Source organism: Thalassophryne amazonica, chromosome 1 (assembly GCF_902500255.1).
Source record: "Thalassophryne amazonica chromosome 1, fThaAma1.1, whole genome shotgun sequence".
In the NCBI taxonomy this organism is placed as follows: domain Eukaryota; kingdom Metazoa; phylum Chordata; class Actinopteri; order Batrachoidiformes; family Batrachoididae; genus Thalassophryne; species Thalassophryne amazonica.
In genome coordinates this window covers 159,089,097-159,116,081 of record NC_047103.1, presented here as the reverse complement: position 1 = coordinate 159,116,081, position 26,985 = coordinate 159,089,097, and the positions used below count along the sequence as shown (strand labels likewise).

General features: G+C 42.7%; 1 protein-coding gene across 3 annotated transcripts in view; it reads right to left on the bottom strand.

Annotated features, from left to right (window-relative positions):
• The window catches only part of nrp2a (neuropilin 2a), a 174,351-nt gene that overhangs the window by 54,065 nt on the left and 93,301 nt on the right, over positions 1-26,985 (bottom strand). For all 3 annotated transcript variants that reach the window (XM_034177397.1, XM_034177390.1, XM_034177401.1), the window contains 5 exons: positions 23,322-23,552; positions 20,229-20,384; positions 19,542-19,711; positions 15,870-16,025; positions 1,913-2,057 (listed from right to left, as the gene is read on the bottom strand). In XM_034177397.1, coding sequence (XP_034033288.1) covers positions 1,913-2,057; positions 15,870-16,025; positions 19,542-19,711; positions 20,229-20,384; positions 23,322-23,552 — 858 coding nt within the window. The remainder of the gene's footprint in view (positions 1-1,912; positions 2,058-15,869; positions 16,026-19,541; positions 19,712-20,228; positions 20,385-23,321; positions 23,553-26,985) is intronic.

Below are 26,985 nucleotides of genomic sequence, written 5' to 3'. Positions count from 1 at the left end.
CCAAGGGTTCTCAAAGTGTGGGCCACAGTCCAGCAAGGAGCCATGATCGTGCAGCAGATAAGAGAATATTTAGAGCAGAATCCTGCAAATGGTGATAAAAGCATCAAATTCAGCAGAAATAGTCCTCAGACAATCCTCTTATGAAAAAAACCTTTGGCCACTTGAACATTCAGTTGGCGTTCAGGTAGAGGTCAATTGAAGAATTACACAGGAGTCAAAATTAAAAGATGCTCCAATCATATTGAAACCTATGCCACATTATTTGCCTGATCATAAAGATTCCAAAAAGGTATGGTTTGGACGGTCTGTAACTGAATTCTATGGAGTTATGGGATAAAAACAGCAAGAATGGTGACAAAGGTCAGGGTCGGTTTGTACAGGGGTCAAAAGTTAAAGTTTCTCCAATTTTGGTAAAAAGTGATGCAAATTACTAGTTGAGTTAACACCGTTTTAAAAAGGAATAGTTTGGACCATGTATCATCCTTACTTATCACATTACGGGGTAACATATGTCACATGTCATAGAATCCAATAGACGTAGACCTTGTTTGACCTTTACTTTGGAGACCAAGCATTCAACACTGTCAAAACTATTCCATTTATTAATCAAATTAGCTCAACCAATAATTTGCATCACTTTTTACCAAAATTGGAGCAACTTTAACTTTTGACCCCTGTACAAAATGAAAGTGAGCTTTGTCACCATTCTTGCTGTTTTTATCCCGTAACTCCATAGAATTCAGTCACAGATAGTCCAAACTATACCTTTTTGGAATCTTTATGATCAGGCAAATAATGTGGAATATTTTTCAATATGATTGGAGCATCTTTTAATTTTGACCTCTGTGTAATTCTTCAACTGACCCCTACCTGACCACCAATTGAAAAGTCAAGTGGCCAATCGGTTTTTTCCAAAAGAGGAGTGTCTAAGGAGTATTTCTGTCGAATTTGATACTTTTATCACCATTTGCAGGATTGTTTCAGTTATTTGCTGCACTATGAGAGATCAATGTTAAAAAATCTTTGTAATATACCTTAAAACTTTAAGATTATTTTAAAAATGTAATCAGAAGTAATAAAACAAGCAATGATATTTAAAGTGCAACTGACATGACTTGTTATGCTTTACATAACAAGATTGTACACAATGTATTAAGTCCTAAATAATCCACTAAAAATGTGACATCCATCCATCCATCCATTTTCTTCCGCTTTATCCGGAGTCGGGTCGCGGGGGCAGCAGCTCAAGCAAAAATCAGACAATTTGACAGTTTTAAGAGATTTAAAATTTCCAGCTCAAATTTCATATTCAGACTTGACATTCAAGTGGTGTCACTCTAAGAAGTCTTCAACATAATACTATAATACCATTATTTAGTATGTGTTCTATTGAGCACATACTTTCACAACATATATACTATCAGAAAATAATGTGAATCAACAACGAGAAACAAAAATAAAAAGTCAGTTACACTTTAAATGATGTGTTATTTTAAAGTTATCTGACCCACTTTAAAATACTGCATTTATGGAAATACTTCATCTTAGTTTCATGTGTTGGTCAAAATTGTGATTAAAGGTTTAGGTTGGCCCCAGATGACTTTCAGATTTCAAAGTGGAATTCTAAAGTTTGGGAGCAGCTGATATTAGATACAGTAAACAGTGATGCAGTTGATAATGTCAATACTGGCCATTTGCAAACTTAGTGGAATCTCTTACATTAAAAATGATTCATACTGGAGAAATGTTGCACACTACTTAAAATGCACACAGTTAGACTTTGATCAGCTGACGTGATGCATTCAAATTATTTTGTGACAATTAAGTGTGTGTGTGGGGGGGCTGTCCTCCACTGCCTGTGATGTATAATGTATTTGAGACTGTGTAACTGCTTATTGGATCTGACACACACCTGTAATCTGGCATCCGTAGAGCTCAAAGCGGAGGGCAATGCCGTTCCTCCATGTCTGTGGTCGGATGCGAACAAATCGGGCCAAAACTGGCTGTGGTACCCGGTTCAGAACCACCTCAGCTGGGTCTGTGTTGGCATGGAAAACCTGAGAAAACAAAGACAAATATACAAATAAGAACATTTTTCACAGTCGGGAAGGGAGATGCAGAATTGTGCATGTCTGAATGGATGCTTGCATTCTCCGATTTCTTTCTCACACACACAAGGAACCCCCCCCACCCAAGTTGCACGATTTGCTTGGCTACACATACACACAGTGGCAGCCTGGACAAAGCAATGACAACCTAAACATGGATCCGATGTCAGCAGCCCAGCTGTCAGCGTGTTCTGGAGTCAAAGGTTCAGTGCAGGGAGGCTGGGAAAGACGGTTTCTTGCTCTCTTACACACTCACTCATCCACCCGCTTTAATAGGTCTCTCTGCTGGTTGCCATAGGAAACTGTGAGGGACATGACCTGACACGGCCAAACATGATTGGCCATCACAGCTAAGGATGTCTGCCCAGGTGGGCAGGATGTGAGTGAAACTTCCAGAGACATCACTCCTTTGCAAACACTGCCTTTCTTCCACGGTGCCGACATGCAGGGAAGGGAGGGGCAGCAGGGGGTCAAAGGGCAAATGTAACCATGGTAGTCGTTTCTTCCTGTTTTGTGCAGAAAATCTCAAGGGTTTTGTGAATGCTCACTGACAGACTCATGTTTTCCTCTTGCAACAGTTTCACAAAACCATAACCCCAATTTGTAATTAAGTATAACGTCCTCTTCCTACTCCACCCCAGCTTCCCTCCTCTCTCTGTCATTACCACATTGCTCTCAACTGTTTCATCTCGCTACCTCCACTTCCCTCCTCAAACCTCTTTTTCAAAACCATACAGTCAATATCACTCCACACCTCCTCTCTTGCCCTCACATGCTTTTCTTCCTCTTGCTGGCGGATGCTGATTGTACCGAAGCGCCCGCAAAGACACAGAAAACCACAGGAACCCACGCAAATCCACTCAGATAAGCAGAGGGAGTGCTTCCAATTGTCTGGGTGACTGTTAAACGTTGTTCACTCTATCTGGCTGTGGTCCGGCAGGTCACCTGATAGGAGAGAAACCACACGGATGATCCTAACAGGCAGCAGCACAACGGGGAAAAACAACAGCAAGCAGCTCAATGAAAAATTAAAGGCTTCCTTTCTAACTTACAACCCGACACGGTTTTTCTTTTACTGATGTTCAAATCCAGAGAGAGGATGATCAAACTCAAGCACATCCCCGAGGCATAAAAATGTTCTTTTGATGGTTTTGTCTTTCCTAAGTAAACACTGTGATTTAAGTTTTGGCCATATTCATGTAAAATAAAATTGTGAAAAGCAACGTCTGGCCTCGTGAAATTTCACTATATTCCAGCAATTGCATAACCAGTGTGAATATGAGTGATATGACTTGAAAATCCTTCTTTGTGAGGAGGTTATTTGATTTTCAGCACGGCCTGATTTAATCAGCTGGCACTGACACAGCTAATACAAAGCCGTGTGAGTGTTTGAACAGATAAGCGGGGCTATCTCTGCTGTATCTACTGTCGGACTGAGGATAGACCGTCATTATGTTTACCTAAGAGGCCAAACATTGGATGTGGCTCTTATGGGGGTTAGATAAACACCCACACATGCTCACACAAAGGCAAGTGTGTGATGGAAGCTGGTCTCACCCCACCTTTTTTTTTATTTAAACTATTCCTAGAAAAAAAAAATGATGTAGAGAGAAAATGACTGTCAGGAGGAAGAGACCTCAGAAGAACAGTTCAGGGATGAATAGAGGGTGGAGGAGGGTGTGAGAGAAGCTTAGATGGAGGGCAGCAGGGAGAATTACAACTATGAACAGAACGATACGGAAGAGGAGGCAGGGAGTGGTTATGTGTAGGAAGGAACAACGAACAGATTCATCACTGAAAGAGGAAATACTCCCTCCATTTATTTGTTTGACAGTATATATATATATATATATATATATTTAACATACCATTTTCCATACTGCCCCAACTTTTACTGATGTATGAAGGTTGACAAGCAGACAGACAGATAAACAGATAGACAGATGATTTTATTCATAAAAACATATTGAAAATGAAAAATCATTCAAGCCTCAGGAATGACTTCATTATATTACAACCATTTGGTTACAAAAGTGGCTCTGGGTGTTCTGAAACGTTTGAAAAATATTTGTCCAAGACAACTTCCCAGAAGTGCACCAACTGCCTGCCATGACTAAAAGGCCATTAGTTGGTGCATTAGAATATTGCCCACTCCTTTTGTTTTCATCTTTGGCTAAAAGCAGGGAATACGGCCAACATCACTGACACAAACAAAGGATTCATTCAGCAGTTCTGGAGGAACCTTTTCCATTTTTATTAAGGATGTAAGAGGTGGTAAAGCAGAAAGAGAGACAAAGAAATAAGAAAGCATCACTCCCTTTGCAGCCTTGTGTCCCTGCAACTTCTTCTCAGTTACCATCAGAAAACCTGAAAGATCACTTGTTTGACCTCTGATCAATTATTTACAAGGTTAAAGGTCACAGGAAGCAGATGGTTGCTCATTGACTACTCTGCTGATAACTTTGTTGCTTGTTGACTAACGTGGAATGTCTGGTGTGGACACACACACGTGCATGCTTGCGCATGCACAGAATCGTGGACATGCTTACATACACTTTGGCTAAACCCCATCAAACTCAACTTCCCATACTGCACATATTCCATCAAACATTATGGTCCTTATATTCTGCCATGTGCAGTGAAGCACACAGAGCAACGCAGATGTCTTTGCTTGTTTCCACCCAACATAGTTCTTATATTCATGCCCAGCTCCTGTTTTCTTTCATGACCGCTCTCATCCGTGCACATATGTGGCTTTATAAGGCACACATGCCCTGCTTGATTGCACAGATCATCACCAGTCATTTGTAACAGTATGCTACTGTAACAGCATGTTGTGGCTACTAGAAGGAAAAATACAACAAAACAGTGGGACGGGGAAAAAAAAACAAGTGCATAGTTTGCATGAACCAATGGCGCCTTGGGCAAGTGCTGATAATCTTACAACTGACAAGTGATGCTTTTCTGCAAAAAGGTTTTATAAAGTGCAGTTCAGTGATTTGCCCTTTGACATTCTGACCCCAAAGACAATAAGCTTCTTGGGGACAACATACTTCACACACATACCAAGTTTGGTGATAATCAGGCAGGTAAGAAAGAAGTTATTGTGCTCACAAGATAGAAAGCCGACACCAGTGACCCTGACCTTCAGTCTATTGACTCTCAAAACAATAGGATTATTGCAGTCCCTATGATAAACAGGAGTAATCTCTCTCACAAATGAAATGTTACATGAGTGAGTGAGTGACTCCGGTTCGCGCTGACTGAACGGTCCCCCCCTAAAAATTGGTCCCCCCTGCCCTCACTGCACATGCATCATTTGGGACCACAGCAGCTTGTCTGAGTCTGACTCTCTACAGCCAAAGTGATCAAAGGGAATAATGTGATTATTAACCATCAAATGACAAATTAAAACCTCTTAAATCATCCTAAAGTCAGTTTTAAGCAGAATAATCGGTGTCGCTACTGACGCTACGAAATGACGTAGACGCAAGACCACATCAGACTCAGACGTGCTGCTGCGGCGTTCTGATCGGTCCCCTGTCTTTTATTATGAAATAATGCTGCTGAATTTATGTGGAAATGATTGTTGTACAAAAGCTTCAGGTATCTGTCGCTGAGATAGATGATGACCGGAGTGCAGTTTGAAGCACGAACGAGGTTATAATCGGTGCACCGCTGATGATGCTCAGAAATGAGTGAATGCAGGGCAGACTGATTTTTAGCAGGGAGCATTCGGTTGGCAACACCGGCACACAGAGACATCTAGCCCACTGGCTGCACCATGAGGAAAACCTCAAATATTTTACATGAGATTCTCTCTCTCTCTCTGACTTTAGGAATGAAAAATACAAAACTTCTGCAGCTCTGCTTCACCTCAGATAATCCTTTCACTTGCGTCCACTTTGATTTTATAATGGGACGACAACATGCTGGATAAACCCACTCTCTGTGCATGCACAGTTTAGGCGCCCATAAGATAAAGACAGAGACTCGGGCGCATCCATACGTACGTATACATACGTATGTAAAATTAATCCATGTGATGTGGAGTTGCGTCAGGAAGGGCATCCGGTGTAAAACTTGTGCCAAATCAAGATGCAGCTCCACCCCAGATCTGCTGTGGCGACGCCAAGTGAAAACAACGGAGCAGCCGACGGGATGTACTTCTACATGTATAAAATTAAACTTTACAGGCTGTTTCTGAATACGTGTGGCTTGACATACAATTATCACGAGCTTCTAATGCATCTATATTGCCCCCTATAGGCCATTTCTGGTTTGGTTTCCACTCGTATGTTGGTAATTGAATCCAGCAGAAAAATATAACCTATAACTGAAATATAAGCTCATATTCCAGGCTTGTATATTTGTTCACAACACGTTAAAAACCAGTCTGTTATTTGGGCCACTTTCGTAGTCTGCCTGACGACTGCCATGTTTGCGTGCCCATGATACTCCGCCTGTCACGTGACGTGCAGGTGGGTTTGGCTGAATAATTAACATTGTCGTGCTGTGTCTTGTGGTGTGGAAGGTCATGAAAATATAACGAAGCTGCGCACGTACTTAAAAGCCCTGAGTGTGCGCACACACGAGCTGATGGGGAAACAGAGAGCAGCAGTCAGATTCATGCTTGTGTGGGCATCAGTAAGACAAAGGCACCATGGGTATTTAACTATTGATGACCCCCGAGGAAAACAAGGTTACTGTGGAAGCAGCGCGTGTGTGTGTTCTATCAAACACTCAGCAATAAACTGTTTTTATATTCAAGTACACTTTTTAGTATAAAAAAAGTCAAGTCTGGGCGCATACGCTGGTGCCACATGTCACCACATGCACCACACTGTGGAACCACCTGGAACATGGATGGCAACCACCAATGCAGAAAACTGGTCCATGCCCCTGTCTCAAAAGTAAACCATCTACTGCAGCCAGGTGAAATGTGGGCGTGTCCTTGGCCTTCTTCAGCTGCTGGAGCATTGAGGCACCTACGTGCTGGATCATGCACAGAGACACATGCCAGATGGGCAAAATGTCTGTAGCTGATGTTCCCTCATAATGCAAGTTTGTACTCAAAGATCCTTCAAAGAGACCTCGTACCAAAGACATTCATCCATCGCCTTTGGTCACTGGCAACCTCACCACTCCATAAACTCTCAAAAGCCAAAAACCCAGAGACAAGAATTTCACTGCTGAGGTAAGTAACCAGAAACACTTCTGCTGGTCAAGTCCAGGAAGTCATTAAAAGCCTGGATCTTAGTCTTGATGCAGGATAAACCCAGACACTCTGATTCCTCACTCAGCTTCTCAAGTGATGCAACCAGGGTTCTGATCATTCTGCAAAGAGCACAGCATCATCCAAGTCGCCAACAAAGACACTTAACCCTCTGGTTTCCACACCCGACACAACACCCAGAAAAAAAAGTAACAGCCATATTTTACGATTTCCCAGAATCCCAGGTGACTTATGTTGGTCTGACATGACTGAACATCTTAAATTTGTTTTGTTTCTAAATTAATTAATTGATTAACATAATTGCGGGTGGTGAATATTCTGTTCTTGATTACTTGCAGTACTAGATGATATCAACAAATGCACTAAAACAAGACAGATCGCAGAGCTGAAGATGTTGCGATTCTCTTTGGGAATCAGGAATGAACATATCAGAGGGACGGCTCAGGTGGGACAGTTTGGAGACAAAGTCAGAGAGGTGAGATTGTTATGGTTTGGACGTGTGCAGAAGAGGGACACAGGTAGGGAGAAGGATGCTGAGGATGGAGCCACCAGGCAGGAGGAGAAGAGGGAGACCTAAGAGGAGATTTATTGATGTGCTGAGGGAGGACATGCAGGTGGTTGGTGTGACAGAGGAAGACACAGAGGACAGGGTGAGATGGAAACGACTAATCTGCTGCGGCGACCCCTCACGGGAGCAGCTGAAAGAAGAAGTAGATAATATCAGCAAATAGAGAAAAACTGAAGCTTGAACGCACCATAAACAGAGAAAATTTCACCAGGTCCCGTGGGAGCGAGGAACATTTAAATAACTTTCCCTGGAAAATGAAGCATGGATAAATTCCCGCCTGATTCATTTACCATCTCTCCCTCTTTATTGCTTTCTGTTCTGTGTTTCTGGCACATGCCTGCGAGTGTTTTCCTTCAAACTGATGGCACCGCGGGGAGCTGGCGAGTTCTGTACAAGACATCATTCGATTCCCCTTTGCTTTTTCATCCTGTGCTGTTTCCTTGATCCCAGTGTATTTCTCTGTCTTTTCACTCCTCATCCCCCTCTTCGTGCTCTAGTAACTCCCTCTGTCTCTCTGTCACTCCTCCTTTCTTTCTAGCCATTATGCCCCCCCATGTCTGCTCCTCCCCTCCTTCTCTCCTCGGTATGAAGATGTTGACAAGAGGAACGGGTTCCAGCTGGCCGCCCGTCGTGGCTTTAACAGGCACCAGTGTTGCGTGCATGTGTGCTGCTGTGGAGGCTGGTTGAAGCAGTGATTATTTAAAACTATTTTATTCACAGTTGGTTTTATATTGGAGTTTCCAACCTGGTTCTGTTGTTAGCAACAGGCTCACAATGGAAAACGCAGTATGCTGTTAGAAAAAAGCAGCAGTCGTCACCATGCAATTAGCAACACGGCTTCACGAGCAACCTGAGAGGCCCGTCTGGTTTTATTACCTCCGCCAAGGAGGTTATTTTTATGTTGTGGTCATTTAGCATGTTAAAAGACGCCACCTTGGTCAAAAATAGGAGGTCCCCTGTCCTCGCCTGTATCTATTAGAACCCAAAACATCTGAGCCAAATGTGCAGTAAATTTTACAGAGTTGCTCACAGAAATTCTTTGGACCCGCTCACTCACTGACTCCAATGATGCTGTGCTTGCTTTGCTGATAGCAGAGAATAACTGCTGTGAAAAAAGTAGTATTAATTTTGGGATAATCCATTTTCTACACGCCAGCATTAAACATAGTGAAGAGGAGTCTTCCCACATCGCAAAACAAGCCCTCTCACGAGAGCTCCGTGACTTGGAGCTGCACAGTTCTACGCTATTAGATCGTGATACTGTCACAAAATGTAGTAGATTTTCATGATGGAGTTGTGTAACCATAACCACAACCCCAACACTCCACAGCCGGTCCATAAAAACACCCCCGTTCGTGATTTATTATTTCGTGATACCAGCACGAAAATCTACTCCAATTCATGACGATATTACAACCTAATAGATTAAATCACTTTTCATGACGGCATCATGAACTGGTGCTTCCTCTTCTTCTTCCTCTCTCATGCTGTGTTGTGGCTTAATAATTAATTGTGGCTTAATTTATTTTTAGCTTGTGTGAGCACAAACATTTGATAAATATCTCTGCTGTTAGACAAAGGAAAAAGCATAAAACCATTATTAGTTCATTACAAGTTCATTGCACTGTGACGTTGATTAAATAATTTACTGACATATTGTCTGTTAAAATAAAAATAAAACAGGCGAGTGACAAAACATTCTGTATCATCAGCTCATCTGATATGTAAATGAAAAACATAAAAGTCACCTTATTGAAATTTCTTTCCTCCCGATGTTTGCACATTTGGCTCTCTCTTCACAAAGGGCAAAGCTCTCGATTTACCAATCGATCTACGTTCCGATCCTCACCTATGGTCATGAGATTTGGCTCATGACCGAAAGAACGAGATCACGAGTACAAGCGGCCGAGATGAGTTTCCTCCACAGGGTGGCTGGGCGCTCCCTTAGAGATAGGGTGAGGAGCTCGGTCACTCGGGAGGAGCTCGGAGTCGAGCCGCTGCTCCTCCACGTCGAAAGGAGTCAGTTGAGGTGGCTCGGGCATCTTTTCCGGATGCCCCCTGGACGCCTCGCTGGAGAGGTGTTCCGGGCACGTCCCACTGGGAGGAGGCCCCGGGGAAGACCCAGGACACGCTGGAGGGACTACATCTCTCGGCTGGCTTGGGAACGCCTTGGGGTTCCCCCGGAGGAGCTGGGGGAGGTGTGTGTGGATCGGGAGGTCTGGGCGGCTTTGCTTGAGCTGCTGCCCCCACGAACCGACTCCAGATAAAGCGGAAGAAAATGGATGAATGGATGGATGGATGGGTTTGCACATTTGGCTTTGAGATCCTCCAAAATGAAGAGATGGTGATTCAATGACAGGGTGACACTTGGATTCGGTTCCCAAAGACATTTATTAGTAGGACATTCACAACTATAATGACAGCACGTGTTAGCGTGTGTGAGCATGTACCTGTACGTGTGCACGATCATAGTTATATTTGTGTTATGTATCAGGATGAAAAATAAGGGTTGTGCATGTATGCGACACATTGTGATGGAGGCACAGCCTAATCTGCTGTGTGGGCTCTTTTTTTTTCCTCTCGCGGGTTACAGAGTGTTAGACAGATTTAGCTCAGCCTCACAATGGATTTTTTTTTAACACAATATGTGGCGAGCACTAAGGCTGCTGGGGTTTTCCTCACAAAGTTGACTTTAATGTTAATTTGCCCGTGCATGTGTTTGTCTAAGGTTCCACTACCTAAAATTCACTGTGCGCACGTCTTCGTGTGTGGGAATGTGCGAGAAAATTAGCATTTCCTACGTGTGCTCGCGTGTCGTCATGTAATTAGGTGTGCATGTGAGTAGTGTGATGTAAAATTAACAAGTCATAAAGGTGTCAAACAGGAGACGTGCTGACGTGCCGAAAATGAAGCGTATATAATGCTGGTGTGACTGAGGTGACTCTAATGTGCACTGCTGCTGTTTTCTTCGTTAATTTGCTTCATCACACTTTTTTTGTTGCCATTTTGTGTGAACAAGGAAGTAAAATGATTTAATTTGGTTTTTGTTAAGACCGGGGTTGTTATGGGGTTGTGTCTTTATTCACTGTATCATTTGTGTCCTGCAGCAAGCAAATGTCAAATAATTGCTGAAAAATGAACAACAACTAAATAATGGAACACACAACTCTCTCCCACACCAGGAGGATCTAGAAAAAAAATTTGTTGCTGTGAATTTTGAAGGGTTCACAGCCCCACCTGGACCCGAAGTGTCTTGTATATTTCCTGTCCCAATCCCAGTGTAGTAAACCGTTTTGGCCTATTGTACTTCAGTAGCATCGCTGTATGCAAGCAGAAGGTCTGTTCTGGCACATAGATTTGCTGATATCAGAAAAAGCTCGTCAAAATTTTGTGAATGTTATTAAATCCTGTGGTTAAAGCAGCATTCTCACTTTCACGGATATGCACCCCGGATGGACACAACAAACTGGACTTGTATCATGCACACTTACAAAAACTAGGGGGAAAAAATGTGAAAAAGTAACCATAGCCATAACTTGAGCATAACTTTGGAGCTTCCGGATAAATTCCCAGTGATATGGCGGCACATATGACAATATTCCATTCTCCACGGAAATGACAAACTTTATGATGGTAAAAATGTCTAAAACACTTTTACAGATAGGACAAGACCAGGTCACAATGATAGAATATCGTGGTTCAGGTTTTAAACTGACTTTCCGGGATGCATAGCCGTGAAAATGAGAAGGCAGCTCAACTCTACTCTCACCTTCAACTTAATCATTAACCATCACTCTAAACCTAATTGGACCTTTAACCAAAATGGTCTTCGACTGGGATGGGGGGGGGGCTACAAAAGGCTGTTTAGAGTCAGCGTTTGTGTACACGAGGTTGTGACCTAAAGGCAAAAGAAACCTGCAGTTCCTTGAACGGCTGCTTGATGATGGCTCCAAAAGCAAGTCACTCCCTGGAGACATCCATAATAGACATGTTTACATCTTGGTACAAGAAATGGTTTCCTCTCAACAGCTCATCTTCCTGTTCATGACAAGCTGACTTAACATTTTAAGATATTTTGAGCCATGAAGTTATGAACCATTATGGGCGTGGTCACTTTGAGTGACAGCTGGTGTGCCAGTTTGAAGGCCCCGCTAAGTTGGTTCCATTCCTCCAGCCAATGCAAAGGAGTCGGTATTGGGTTATTTGGTCACGTGACTTTTAGTCAGGATTCTGACATTTTGCTGATTGGCTGAGACACGCCGCTCTCTGATTGGCTGCAGCCTTTGTTTACAATGTAGCACTGGTACCACTACCTCTGGAGGAGTGAAACCAACTTACATTTTCGGTGGTTCGCCACAGCCAATTACAGAGCGTGGTGTGATAGCCAATAGCGGCCGACGTATCAGATGGACCAATCACAGCCATGTTTTTAAAAACACGCTACCAGTCTCTTTGTATAAGAGACTGTGGTACCAGTGCTAAGGCCCTGCTAGCAGATGCAGATAGCCTGAGTCTGTTTGTTAATAAGGTTTGTTGCGTAGTTACTCATCACCTAAGAAATGTGTGCTCCAGAATTTCCATTAGATTAAATTTGTGTATTATTCAATTTGTATGCTAGCACCATTAGAATTTATTAGTGTGTATCATTAGCTTGGTATGTTAGCGATATTGACAGTGCTACGACTTACTGTGACTATGCAATATAATTTTTAATAGCTAAACCCAAGTCACCTGTTATGCAAACCACCACCCAGTCCAGGAAAAAATGTGTTAATCAAACACCAGAGCTAAGGTTAGCCTGTTAGCCTTAGCTTGTTTAGTGACAGAGTTTGGGGGGTGCGGGGGTGTTAAAGCTTCATTCAGCTCATCCAGGTCATGCTCCTCCTGTCTGTGCTCCACCTCTTTACACATTTATGGGCTGGCCTGCAGTTGGGCGGAGTCAGGCACTGCCAAGATGGCCGCCCTATTTGAGCCGCCCCATTGGAACTTCAAAGCCACTCTTCAGAAAACATGTGAGTGACGTCTCTGAGGGTTTGCCCAGTTACAAAAATTGATTGAGACAAAGCCTAATTATTTGCCGCCTCCGATTTGACCATATTTGTGTATCGAACTGTGAACCTTTTGTTATATATCAAAGTGTAAGACAACTGTTCTGTTACAACTACAACTATCTACATTATACCATCACTCTTGCCACAGCAAATAAGGAAACGAATCTTGGAATAAATTGAAATTCTTCCTTTCCTAAAATAAACAGTCTCATCAGTCATGGTGATTCATGTCTGATGCATAGTCACACAAACATGCATCAGCTTTCTACGCACACACACACACACACACGCACACACACGCACACACACCACACCAAAGCCATGTTGGCTTTAAGCTCACTGTTAATGACAATTAAAAGAACCAAATCCTAAGTCATTATAGGACCCCCTGATGGGAAGTAAGCACCAACCAATTAAAGCCTCTTTGGGGGGGGGGACTAACTAGAAGTTGGTACGATGTGACTGATGGATTAGCAGTCACGGAACATTCTCCACGGGAAACAGAGGGGAACCTGGCAGACGAGCAGAATGCAGAGCGTGGTGAAGGAGTTTGGAGATGGATTGTGCTGCGTGCTGAGTTAAAGAGCCACAACTCTTGAATTTCAAGTATATAAATTGAGGCTAAGGTAGAAGGTGTTCCAAACAGAAAGATAAGTCACAAACACGAAACGCCTCAGGTATTTTGTTTGCATCATTCTTACAAAAGACGACGAACTGATATGTTGTGTGACAATAGTTTTCTTTAATTCTAATACTGTGCAAACAGTGTTAAATCATCAAAAAAATCACTCATGCAGTAACGTTCTGCAACTACCTTCCACCACAACACCTGCTTTGCAGCACAAACCTTCCATGTTTCCTTCGCTGTGAGTTTTAAAGGCACAAACACACAACAAATCTGACAAATCTGCATCACTGCTCAAACGACGATACATGTGTCTGAGTCCACACTGGAAATTGTCCAGCAGATTAGTGGACTCAGATTACATGGTACAGACAGAGATGCACGCGGCTACATGGAGATAATGGAGGGGGCGGAGCTCTGGGTTCTAATAAATTACACAGATGTTTATATCCACATTTCACTCAATAATCTCCACATCAAATACCCCCCACTGGCCCCACCCAAACCAATTACTGGCACACACAGAAGGGGGTCCCCAATCTGTGTGTGACTATGTGTGGATTAAGATCCAGCCATCCTGCCCCATCCCCACTGCCAATCTACATTCTGCTTCAAATCCCCAGGAGCATGAACCCATATGTGACAAAGTTCCAATCCACAGAAAGTCTGATTCCACAGCCACACTTGCTTTTCAGTTTTGAATTTTTTGAACAAAGGTTTGCTCATTTTAAAGTAATTCACAACATATATGGATTTGGCGACCCCGCCCCGTGATAAACTAATCGCCCCCATAATATTTTTTTTCTGGCACCGGGCCTTGTCCCAGGTCTTGTTTCTAACGTGACCTTGAATAAATGCAAAATGAGGAATACAATGGTTTGGTTTTTGGTAAGGGGCAAAATTTTACATAAAAGAACCAGGTAGAAATAACAGAAACCACTCAGGCAGATGACTAGCCCTTCCCCTGTTCTTGAAAACAGTCATCTATCTGCCATAGCAGTGGAAACATGGACTTCACCAGCCGCTGGGACCACTCATTTGACACCAAGTCATTCCAGTGGTCCCCAAAGATTCTCCATAGACAGCTGACAACCACACAGAAAGACTGGAAGCACCATCATAGACTCTCTTCCACTTCCCACTACAGTATCGTGGGATAAGCACTGGCAGCATGGGGCCTCGGGGCCGACACAGTATTTTATTTTCTTTGTGTCATGTCAGTCTCATTTTACAAAATCCTTCTCTACTGGCGTGCAAACGGTTGAAATACAGACTTGTAGTCACTGGATCAAAAGCAAGCCCGCTACATGGATTCCATTCATGTTTTGTTAACTTACTGCCATTCATGTATCAAACAAGCTAGCAAGCTATTTGCCTTAGCCAAGTCGCCACAAGCCAGCTAGCTCAACTAGCTAGCATGCATGTGGCTAAAAATAAAGTTAAGGTTGTTATTGGAAAACAAAAGGTGAGGCAGTAATTTTCCCAAACAGTTTATCTTTGAGCTATGATGATATTTATATAGGATATATTAACTCTTTGTTTACAACGCAACAGCTGCTACAAGGCTGCAAAGAAGTCACAATATCACCATTTCCAGCCGCACACACTCCACGACTGATAACATTCACATAATTCAGAGCGTGACTGTGACATTACTGTGTGTCACAGAACAATAACTACTTATTCAGTGTTTTCTCTCATATCACAAAAAAAGCAGATTCTTTTAAAGAGTCAACATCTAAAGATGAATTTTCCCAATGCAAAGTTCCTCCTGATGTGAATCAAACAGTTTCTCAGCCCCAGTGGCGTGTATGTATGTGCTTGTGTGAGAGATGATGAAAAGCAAGCAGATAAAAGTACATAGAGGACTCCATTGTTCTTGTTTGTCAGCTTCTCCTCCTCTCACCATCTCTTCCTCACTCCCATTCCCCCCGCACTACCTTATGATCGAGGTCATAAGACTGATAACAGTCCAAGAGACAAACTCCTTCAAGAACGTCATATCTAATGACATCGCTTATAGACACACAAAAGTCTCTGTTGTTAGAAAACATATCATATAATGTTTAGAGAAAGGCTGGCTTGCAATCTGATGGTGGTGGGTCCAAATCAGATTTGGAGAAAGTGATCTGCTTAAGCTTGCAGGGTTTATTTTCTGACTGTGATCACACTGTCTCACTTATGGTAATTGTGCGTGAGTCTGAGCACCTGCATACATGAGAGTGAGGTCAGTTTTACACACTACTTTAATATGCATTTGGGTGTAAATACAAAAGCCTACCTTGTGGTTCTTGCCATGGCGGTACACCATCCAGTCCTCTCCATTGGTGCTGACCTCCAGTTTGAAGGTAGTGACGTAGTAAGACTTCTGAGTCTCTTTGGAAATGGCCCCCTGTGTAGCAATGCCTGTCAAAACCTTCAGGAAATGAAGATCAACCTAGAAAATAGAACAGACAGAGATACAGTCAGTACAATAACAACAGTATGCAATCTGCACTGCTCCCAGTAAGTGTATATATATTTACTTATGTATATCACAAGTCAAAACCTGTGCAGTACTTTCATCAAATCTGCTTAAGGAGACACAACCCTCCAGCACACTGGACTTGTTCTATCAACAACATATATGGTAACTGTGTCCTGCTTACAATGTATATAACATAGTATTTATTTATTTATTTATTTATTTTTATTCTCTTGATTTGCCATGTCTTAATATTTACCCTGCCTTCTATTTTTGCACATTTTACTCTGCCTACTCTTGCACAATTTCTATTACCACTACTGCTGTGACACTGCAAATTTCCCCATGCAGGACTAATATAGGAACATTTTATCATCTAGAGTATATTAGTCAATTTCTTCTTTGAGATAAAAGGCTGCTTAGGTGGCATGTGAGATCCAGATATCACGCTTTTCTGGAGTGATTGGAATGATCTCTGTGTGGTAGGCCCAGATGAGGGAACATCAGCAAACATCACTACAACCACTTGCTAAGATTTCCCACATGTGATAATGTGTCTCACTGGTGAGAATCCAAGCAACTTGCCTCTGAAACAGGACACCCACATAAGATGTGGCTATGGCAGACGTATTGTTACTGTCAGTAGATAAGGCGATAAGTATGGACTGTAGATCTTCCTATATGGTCCCTGCTCTCAACCAATAGAACTTCCCTTGAATTTGGACAGTCAGTGATGCACATATCTCCAACATAAATAAAACTAAAGAGAGGTCCCCTCAATTACTAGGACCTGGGACCTGACACAAACATTCATTCATTCACTCATTCATTTTCTGATGCTTATCCAGATCCAGGTCGCAATGGCAGCAGACCCAACAGTTCATCTCACACTTTCCTATTTGTGGCCAAGTCTTCTAACTCTTCCTGGGGATTCAGGGGTGTTACCACAACAGCTACCTCCTCCCAATAGGATGTACCTGGAAGATGTCCTTACAGAGACAAATGCCTGAACTAAATTTGCGGTTCTCAAGCTTAGATAGCCGATGGAGGAACCTCATTTCCACCACTTAAATGTTAAATGGACTGCATTTATATAGCGCTTTTCCATCTGCATGAGGTGCTCAAAGTCCTTTACACACTAATGCCTCACATTCACCCCGATGTCAGGGTGCTGCCATACAAGGTACTCATTACACACCGGGAGCAACAAGGGGATTAAGGACCCTGCCCAAGAGCCCTTAGTGATTTTCCCGTCAGGCTGGGATTTGAACCGAAGATCAGCTGGTCTCAAGCTCAACTTTAACCACTAGACCATCACCTCCCCACTTATATCGTGACCTTGTTGTTTCGGTCATCACCCAAAGCTCATGAGAATAGGTGAGGATAAAAGCGTAAATTGACTGGAAAATTCTTGGGCCTCAGCTCAGCCACAGAACCAGTTTAGACGCAATTACATTTCTTTCCATGAGTTCGGTTTCAAGGATCAAGATTTCAAGGTTTTCTGAGGGAGTCAGGGAGGAATCATGATGATGTCCCATTTTACTGCTTCATTACTGCATTTAGCACATTTTGCTTTGCTATTCTTCCTGTTCATTTTGGACTTATGAAGACCTCTAGAGAAGAAAAAAAAAAAAACAGAGATTGCAGTATTAATTTATGTTGCACAATGATAATGGAGAACACAGAGACAGAACAGCTGCTGCATCTATCCAGTACAGAAACCGCCTCAGATGGACAGTGACTGCAGCCTATTGCAGCGAGGACGGCCTGGTGGTGTGTGTGTGTGTACGTTTTGCTGTGCATGAGCATGTAAGGGGTGGAAGACTGGAGGCAAAGATCAATGGCACAGTGTTGGGATGCATTCCTGAAGAGGACCTTCATCAATCAGGCCATGTCGGCGCTCCCCTCTGTGTTCGTGGGAATGTGTGTTTGCCTGCATCGCAACAGGAAAGACTGAGAGCACAGAAGCTTTTTCTTATCATCGCTGAGCAGTTCCTCCGTTTCGTCAACGTGTCCCGATGTATGTCCTGAGACAGAGCTGATCCGTGCATCTTCTCCGCTGCACAAGTATCACTGAGATATTCTGCACATTTACTGCACTCAGAAAGCAAAGTCAGTCTGGTTTGAGATTCTGGAATATGATTCTTTTGATTCTTACTGTTGATTAAACACATTGCAAGAACATTAAAGGTTTGAATTTGCCATTTTTCACAAAGCATGAGGAAAAAGAAGGAAAGAGGTCAAATTGTGATTTAGGGGCAGCTCTTGGCAAAGGCGATACAGACGGTCGACTTAGGTTGAAAATGCCAGGGGGCAGGTAGCAAACGATTTCCTTTGTTCCCCCCCTTCTGTGCACAGTCTCTAAGACTCACGGCAGCCAAGCAGCAAACTGGAACCAGATGCTCAGGTGCCGTCATGCGTGCGCATCTGTTGTACCGTGCTCAGCAGTCCACCTTGAGTAGGACATGCAGTCTGTGGACGTGCTGGTCAGGATCCACAGACTGTGCGGTAAACAGTGTTTTGTTTGTTTTCTGTGCATATAAAGAGAGTGTTGATGTCTGAGGTGCTGCATCAGTAAGGATGGGAAGCTTCTACCAGCTGTGGAAAAAAAAACAAATTTATCTGTTTAATGTGAGAGAGGGCAACACGGTGGCTTAGTGGTTAGCACTGTTGCCTCACAGCGAGAAGGTCGTGGGTTCAATTCCCGTGGCCTTTCTGTGTGGAGTTTGCATGTTCTCCCCGTGTTTGCGTGGGTTTCCTCCAGGTGCTTCGGTTTCCTCCCACATCCAAAGACATGCGGGTTAGGTGGATTGGAATCTTTAAATTGTCCGTAGGTGTGCAAGTGGGTGTGAATGTGTTTGTTTGACTGTTTGTGGCCCTTCGACAGACTGGCGTCCTGTCCTGGGTGTACCCCGCCTCAGACTCTATGGCTGCTGGGATAGGCTCCAGCCCCCCGCAACCCTTATATGGACTAAGCAGTAGAAGATGAATGAATGAATAATATGAGAGACTGTGTGTGTGCTTGCTGTTTCGGTCTCATTAAACATCATTTATTGGTCTCAAAAACAACCCAAATATTAGAGACAAATCTCGCATATGTGTTTAAAAGATAATTTTGCCAAATTTTTTTTTTTTTTGAGGTGCAGATAGAGTGACTTTTTAAAGTTAAATTTGATCACAAAAGTCCCACGTTATGTTGCTAACAGGCAATGATAGTTATAAAACTGAACAACTTATTCAGTCTTTGATATATGGTTTTTTAAAGACATAATTAAAAAAAATAGAAAGTCATATATTTTTGTGCTGAAGCTGCTGTGGTGTCTGATGTTTGCAGTTCTTACGTTTACTGTAGAATGAGTGGTGATGAGGCCGTACTGATGAGGTAATGTGGTGCTGTGTGTGTGTGTGTGTGTGTGTGTGTGTGTGCGTGCATGTGAGATCATGCGAGACTTGCACTTGATAACACCAGAATATTAACATCAGGTTCACCTGTATGTACTCCTTGTTGCTGTCCTCTGCCGGTGTCCAGGCGTTGTCGTTGTTGTTGAGGCGCGCCTGGCGCGGAGACCAGCGATTGTCGTAGAAGGATGAAGATGCGGTTATCTGATCGTCGCTGATCTTCCCCGTCTCCATTCCCAGCGCCATGCTGCAGTGGAACGCTGACAGGACAAAGAGCGAGAGAGGCAGCGCAATTCATACACCTGATGTTCAATCTGGATTAACGCATATCTGATTTAACAGTTAAGGAAGAAGAGGAAGGAAGGAAAGGAGAGGTGGATGATTTTAACATTCCAGAGTCAAACCAAATAGCACAACAGGTGAGGTGAGGTAAACCGAGGTGCCGTTAATTTATATTCCAAAAGAAAACAGCATGAATTTGCTCGTGAGAAATCCCGCTATCTCAGGAGAGAGCAAAGCGGGCCGAGGCGGTGAGAGTGAGAGAAGCCACTTTTCGGATTGAAATAGCATTAAAGTAGGTGAGCCGAAAAGACCAAAAGGTTAAGAGGAGTGAGAGATGAAGAGAGAGAGCAAGAGAGAGAGAAAGAGAGATGCATCAGTATAATGTGGTGGTGAAGAAAGAGAGAAAACAGAGATGGGAATAAAATCGGGTAAATAAACTGGCATGCAGAGCAGCTGCACGCTGCACAAACACACTGAAAGCTATCTCGCACTCACAGTCGCTGACTTCTTTGTGCGTCATGTTGTAGCGGGCGGAGAAGCCGTCTTTAGCCACGGCCATGTCGGTGTGGAAGGATAGGGACAGCAGGCCGGAGGACGACTGGATCTCAGGAGGGATCTTTGTGCCGCAATAACGGCCGATCAGAGGAGCCACTGGACACGCCCACACAAACAGCACGCAGCGAGAAATACAGCAGATTATTAGGAATATGTATGATTTATACTAGCCAGCATTCAACTTTTATGACTTTTTCGCCGAAATGCGACTTTTCAGGATTGTGAGGCTTGCAGAAATTCCATAAGGTGGAGGCCCGTTCCCACTGCAAATTCAAAACATACGCTGGTCTGCTTGCAGTTTTGCTTCTATTACATAACGGTAAATAGTACAAGCAGATGTATTTAGAGCTTGTGCAGAAAAATGACAAATATTTTGTTTTCCAGGATTATTAGGAGGCAGCAGCAGAAGGCCGGCTCCGTGTAAAATAAGAATTGAAAGCTCTGAAAGCAGAATCTCCCTCGACACACCACCTCCGTAAGTGTTGTCTAATGGGTCGCTGCCCACTTCCCCACTTTCTTTCTTTACTCGTCCTTCTTCTCACCCGTCCATCCCTCCATCCGCCATGTGTCTCAGGCAGCAGGAGGATTGGACGCCCTGCTTAAACGCAAGCTGCACTGGGATCAGCTGCAGACACACACTAGCGAGGATTACAATGGTCTCGAGAGCAGCTCCCTCGCCAGACGCCAGACTCCAGACTCGTCCCCTCCCCTCTCCGTCTTGTTTCTCATTGCTTTTCATGCCCCAGGACTCGGCTCAATGGAACTGGGTTACACTTTAATTTCCTCCTAATTCTCAACTTTAAATGGTACAAATTGTTTTCAGCTATCAAAGCTCCCAAATTCAAGGCTATAATTGGAATTTTAAATCCACTTTGGACCCCTCTTTTTTTTTAGCAGCTGAAAATGGAATAATTACAGCAAATCCTCAGTTCTCGGCTTCATATTTTTTGAAAAGAAAGACAGAAAGGAGAGAGGAGGGAAAGTACATCACTCATCAGCAATAACGCAGCTTCCCCTCTATGGTGGTCAATATCAAAGCCCTCATCCCAAAATGCTTTTTCCTCGCCTCTTCCTGATCTCAACTGATAGGCTGCTTTCATGACACGCCGCACCTCCTATTGGACATAAACAGATATTCATCATGGCTGCCACTCTCACCAGAGCCTGGGGAGGAAGGAAGTGCTAGGTGATAAGGAGGAAGGACAGGGAGGGTAGGAAGCGGGTGATGAAGGCTTTTATTATGGCGAGGGAAGACGCACTGTACTTTACTGGTGTTGAGGTACTTTGAATTCCATGTGTGAAATAATGTTTCCTCTGAGTAATATAAAGGAATGTAAGGCATGGCTGGTTGCATCAACAGAGTGATATCCACTCAGGAAACTGAAGATCAGCTTGCACGTTCCTGTGGGAATGTGGGGGCTTCACACTATAATCTTCATGATTATTGAATCTGGGCATGAATACAACACCATAAACATATCTGCTATACTTATAATGTCCACATAGTGCGGCAAGTCACTGGTATAATCTTTCAAATGGTGTTACAAGTACCAAATTTGATAAAAAAAAAAAAAGCTGCTTAGACATTCCTCTTTTGAAAAGCCCACGGGCCACTTGAATTTTCAAGAAGAAAAATGGCCGCCATTCTAGCACACTGAATTGCACAGAATCGCACCACGTGGACCAATATGGCTGAGCTTGGTGTCCAAAAGAAGGTTTTTCACTACAAAGAAATAATCTCCATACAGGTCCTGAGGCCCATCGGTCCAGTGCATGTATATGTATATATGTTTGTTTGAAATGGAACAATGCATATTAATGAGCATTGTTACATGTAAATATGATGGATTATAGCAGGATGCTAATTTGCATCTGTAGTCCCAGTAACACAGAAACAGACCAAGACCACACAACATACCAAAATAAATTAATCATGACAGAAAAACAATTGAAACAGAATATATATACAAATATTTACAATTCAAAGTAGCAATAATTGATAGTTAATAAGCAGCCGACAGGTGGAGGAACCAACAGAGTTTTATGATGGGTGTTGAGGTGCAAAAGTACTGTATTAAAGTGACAAGTGCAAAGTGCAAAGTGCTTCAGTGTCTGGATGTAATTGCACATTACAGTATTTACTCATGTGCACATGCACAAGTGTAAATATTGCACAGGGTGTCCTACTCAAGTTTATTGTGTAAAGACTACTAAACCGTTTCATAAACTAAAATACACAAGGGCATTGTGTACATATAACTGAAAAAGACTGTTTTTAGGCTACAGATGGTTGCATGTGTGATTTGCCAGTAACCAAGTTTTCAGTTGTCCTTTGAAGATACTGAAAGTGGTGCTCTCCCTGATTGTGACGGGGAGGTTGTTCCAAGCTTGCCCACCTTTTATGGATAGCACGTTCTGACCAAAGGTGGTCCTTCTATGCATGAAGGACATTAGACTCTACAAATCCCCAAATCCATCACAGGTTATATTTACCCAGTACAGACTGGTACCCCCAAGTCCATCACAGGTTATATTTACCTAGTACAGACTGGTATCCCCAAGTCCATCACATGTTATATTTACCCAGTACAGACTGGTACCCACGGACAGGTAGATGGACTGCGATGATGCAGATGAAGTGTCTTGTCCAAGACATGCCCAGGAATGGCTCCCAGGTCATTAAACTGGTAGGCAGCACACTTGGCATGCTGAAGTAATGCTGCTTTAGTTGAGGAATGGCTTGCAAAATTCCAAATTTGGTTTCTTCATGTTTAAAAAGGTATGATTTGATGCTAATATCATCAGTACTGGGAAACCTTGACATATTTATCATCAATTTCCATAACAGGCACAGCACCCGTTATGAAAATTTGTCTGGTCTGTGGGCCTTTTCCAAAAATGTATGTCTAAGAGTGTTTTTTTGCCAAATATGGTGTGTGTACCACCATTTGAAAGATTTCCCTGAATTCCCGCATACGTGGGAGCGAGTAAATGTCAACTGTAATTTTTCAGCATATGTCCTGTCCTCCTCACCTTGTGGCAGTCCATCCCACACGTCCAGCCAGTCGTACTTGCAGTCACCCTCTCCTACCAGCAGGGGGTCGTTCTCCAGATCAAAGGTCAGGAAGGTGAGGGTGATGTCCATGTGGGGTGGGGCCATGATCATATAGGAGCACTCCAGATTATGAGGGTATTTGTCTGGAAACCCCGGGGACTCGATCATGCTGGAGGAACTGGTGAAATTGCGGAAACAGAATTCTGACCCTGGGCAGATGCAAGGAGAAGAGGATATTTAGAAAGAAACAAGCAATCGCTCATATTAGGAGAAGATACAGGCATAAGCAATCGATCAGACAGGGATATCTCATCTGACTTGCAGAGGGCATTTCAGAAAGTCGTTCATCACTGACAGGGAGCTGGAATATACAGTCAAGGCAGTGAAACACATAAACAAACACATGCATATATGGTTTACGATTACTGATGGTGGAGAAAATACAAAATGAGTAAGTGCTCAAGTGGGTGTTTTAGGGTCGCATCTCGTGATATGAGCAGGAAAATAACTTTTTGGGGGACATGGTTCCCTTCTGCCTATTTCAGATGATGATAAAATGGATGATAAAATGCTCAACCACTTTAATAACTACACAACACAAATTTAAGGTTGGGAAAAACACAGTCTGGAGTTAAGTCAGTGCTCCACTGCTGGAGCGCAGCTGGTATCCGCATATTTAAGTTTGAGCTTGTTTTTGAAAGCTGGATTTCTCTCATACATTGTAATAATGAATGGTGACTACAAAAAAAGTGAATTGTCTTTTAAATGTTGTTGCCAGTTCACATCAAACATGTTTAAACTCATTTGGCAAGAGCTGTCTGCTCATGTAGGAACTCCCCTAGTTTAAACGTTCATCCCCAGCATTTAGTGAGTGGGTACAGTGAGCAGGAGCTCGTTTCCATTTGAAGTAGCAGGCACTGACAATTTTTAAAAGGTGTAATAACTGATTTTTCTGACAACAGATGTCGCACTAGCTTCAGTTTTTCAGCACAAAGACACAGTTTCCCTCCTTGGCCACTCCTCCCCAATCCTTCCACCTCTGCATCAAGTAGAAGGAACGCCAGTTGGAGCCTTTTAACAGGTCTAACAGCTGTCTATGTGAGAAAAGCCAGGCATATATGGATTCTACTCCAACCACATGCTTGATCAAAGGCCATTTTTATCCTTTTATTTTTGTTGTTGAAGGAATTTCTGGAAAGTCGATCCTGTCCGCCATCTTGAAAAAAAAAATTCAGTGGCTATGCTGTGAGTAGTGACTACTGGTGTCTCTTTGTACATGTTTAAAGGTGCACCGGTTTCACAGGGTGGGTCTCATATGCACAGAATGTGCACACATGGGAATCTCGTGGACCAAATGTGAGCACAGAGCCAGACTGGGAATGTTAAAAAATGAGAGCAAAGCTCAGATAACACTAGGGTTGGGTATCGAGAACCGGTTCTTTTCGGGTATCGTCAAGAAATTATTCGATCCACCGATATCAATAGTCCTTATCGGTCCTTCAGAGCGGCCGTTGTTTTTGAGGGTGTTTGTCGGGAAAATTATCATTCCTCTATGTTGACTGCAGACCCTGCAGCAGCTCTGTAATCAACCACTTCTGCAGCGTGACTCCACTTTGAAGCTTGAATCAATGAAGCAGTGCTTCGATTTGCTGCTTCATTGGTTCTTTGATTCGCTGCTCTTCAGAAGCGGCAAGTCCGCTTCTTAACCCCTCTCAAAGCCATTAAAATATGTCAATCATGAATTGCTTTTGTGTGGATTAAAGTCACTAACTGGGACTCTTGTTTTGTTGCAGTCAAGAAACGAGAATCGTTCTTCGTTCTGTTGGCACAGCTGCAGTCGGAATTAATAACTTCAAAGCGAATTGCCGCTTTAAATAAAATGACACCTCTTTCCAAACGTTGTAATACAAACAAGAAACTACAATCGACTAAAATGTTTTTTTTTCCTCCCAAAATGAGACATCCTGCATTCTTTATGAATTACATCCTGACGTGCAGCACAGTCAGCTGCAAGAGCTCAGCTCAGACATATGGAGAGACTTTCATGCCAATAATGTCTGAAAGGAAATGCTTTTGACAAAAACTACAGATTTTGTTTATTTCTATTTCTGTCCAGAGATCAAGGATCCACCATGTAGAGTTTATTTATGTCCAGAGTTTAAGGATCCAGTGACCAGTTTCATATTTATTTACTTTAAGACTCAAAATGTTGTTCACATAGAAAACCTGTAAAGCCTACTTTTAGTACACAGAAAATTCACAAGAGGTATCAATAAGGGAATCGATAAGGAATCAGATTGATAAGCGGAATCGATAATGGTATCGATAAAATCTTATCAATGCCCATCCCTACATAACACACACACAAACTCCACTATCTACAACCCCTGACAAAAATTATGGAATCACCGGCCTCGGAGGATGTTCATTCAGTTGTTTAATTTTGTAGAAAAAAAGCAGATCACAGACATGACACAAAACTAAAGTCATTTCAAATGGCAACTTTCTGGCTTTAACACTATAAGAAATCAAGAAAAAAAGATTGTGGCAGTCAGTAACGGTTACTTTTTTAGACCAAGCAGAGGAAAAAAATATGGAATCACTCAATTCTGAGGAAAAAATGATGGAATCACCCTGTAAATTTTCATCCCCAAAACTAACACCTGCATCATATCAGATCTGCTCGTTAGTCTGCATCTAAAAAGGAGTGAACACACCTTGGAGAGCTGTTGCACCAAGTGGACTGACATGAATCATGGCTCCAACACGAGAGATGTCAATTGAAACAAAGGAGAGGATTATCAAACTCTTAAAAGAGAGTAAATCATCACGCAATGTTGCAAAAGATGTTGGTTGTTCACAGTCAGCTGTGTCTAAACTCTGGACCAAATACAAACAACATGGGAAGGTTGTTAAAGGCAAACATGCTGGTAGACCAAGGACGACATCAAAGCGTCAAGACAGAAAACTTAAAGCAATATGTCTCAAAAATCGAAAAATGTACAACAAAACAAATGAGGAACGAATGGGAGGAAACTGGAGTCAACGTCTGTGACCGAACTGTAAGAAACCGCCTAAAGGAAATGGGATTTACATACAGAGAAGCTAAACGAAAGGCATCATTAACACCTAAACAGAAAAAAACAAGGTTACAATGGGCTAAGGAAAAGCAATTGTGGACTGTGGATGACTGGATGAAAGTCATATTCAGTGATGAATCTCAAATCTGCATTGGGCAAGGTGATGATGCTGGAACTTTTGTTTGGTGCCTTTCCAATGAGATTTATAAAGATGACTGCCTGAAGAGAACATATAAATTTCCACAGTCATTGATGATATGGGGCTGCATGTCAGGTAAAGGCACTGGGGAGATGGCTGTCATTACATCATCAATAAATGCACAAGTTTATGTTGATATTTTGGACAATTGAAAGGATGTTTGGGGATGATGAAATCATTTTTCAAGATGATAATGCATCTTGCCATAGAGCAAAAACTGCAAAAACATTCCTTGCAAAAAGACACATAGGGTCAATGTCATGGCATAGGGTCAATGTCAATGAGGAGATCTGATTTGATGCAGGTGTTAATTTGGGGGATGAAAATTTACAGGGTGATTCCATAATTTTTTCCTCAGAATTG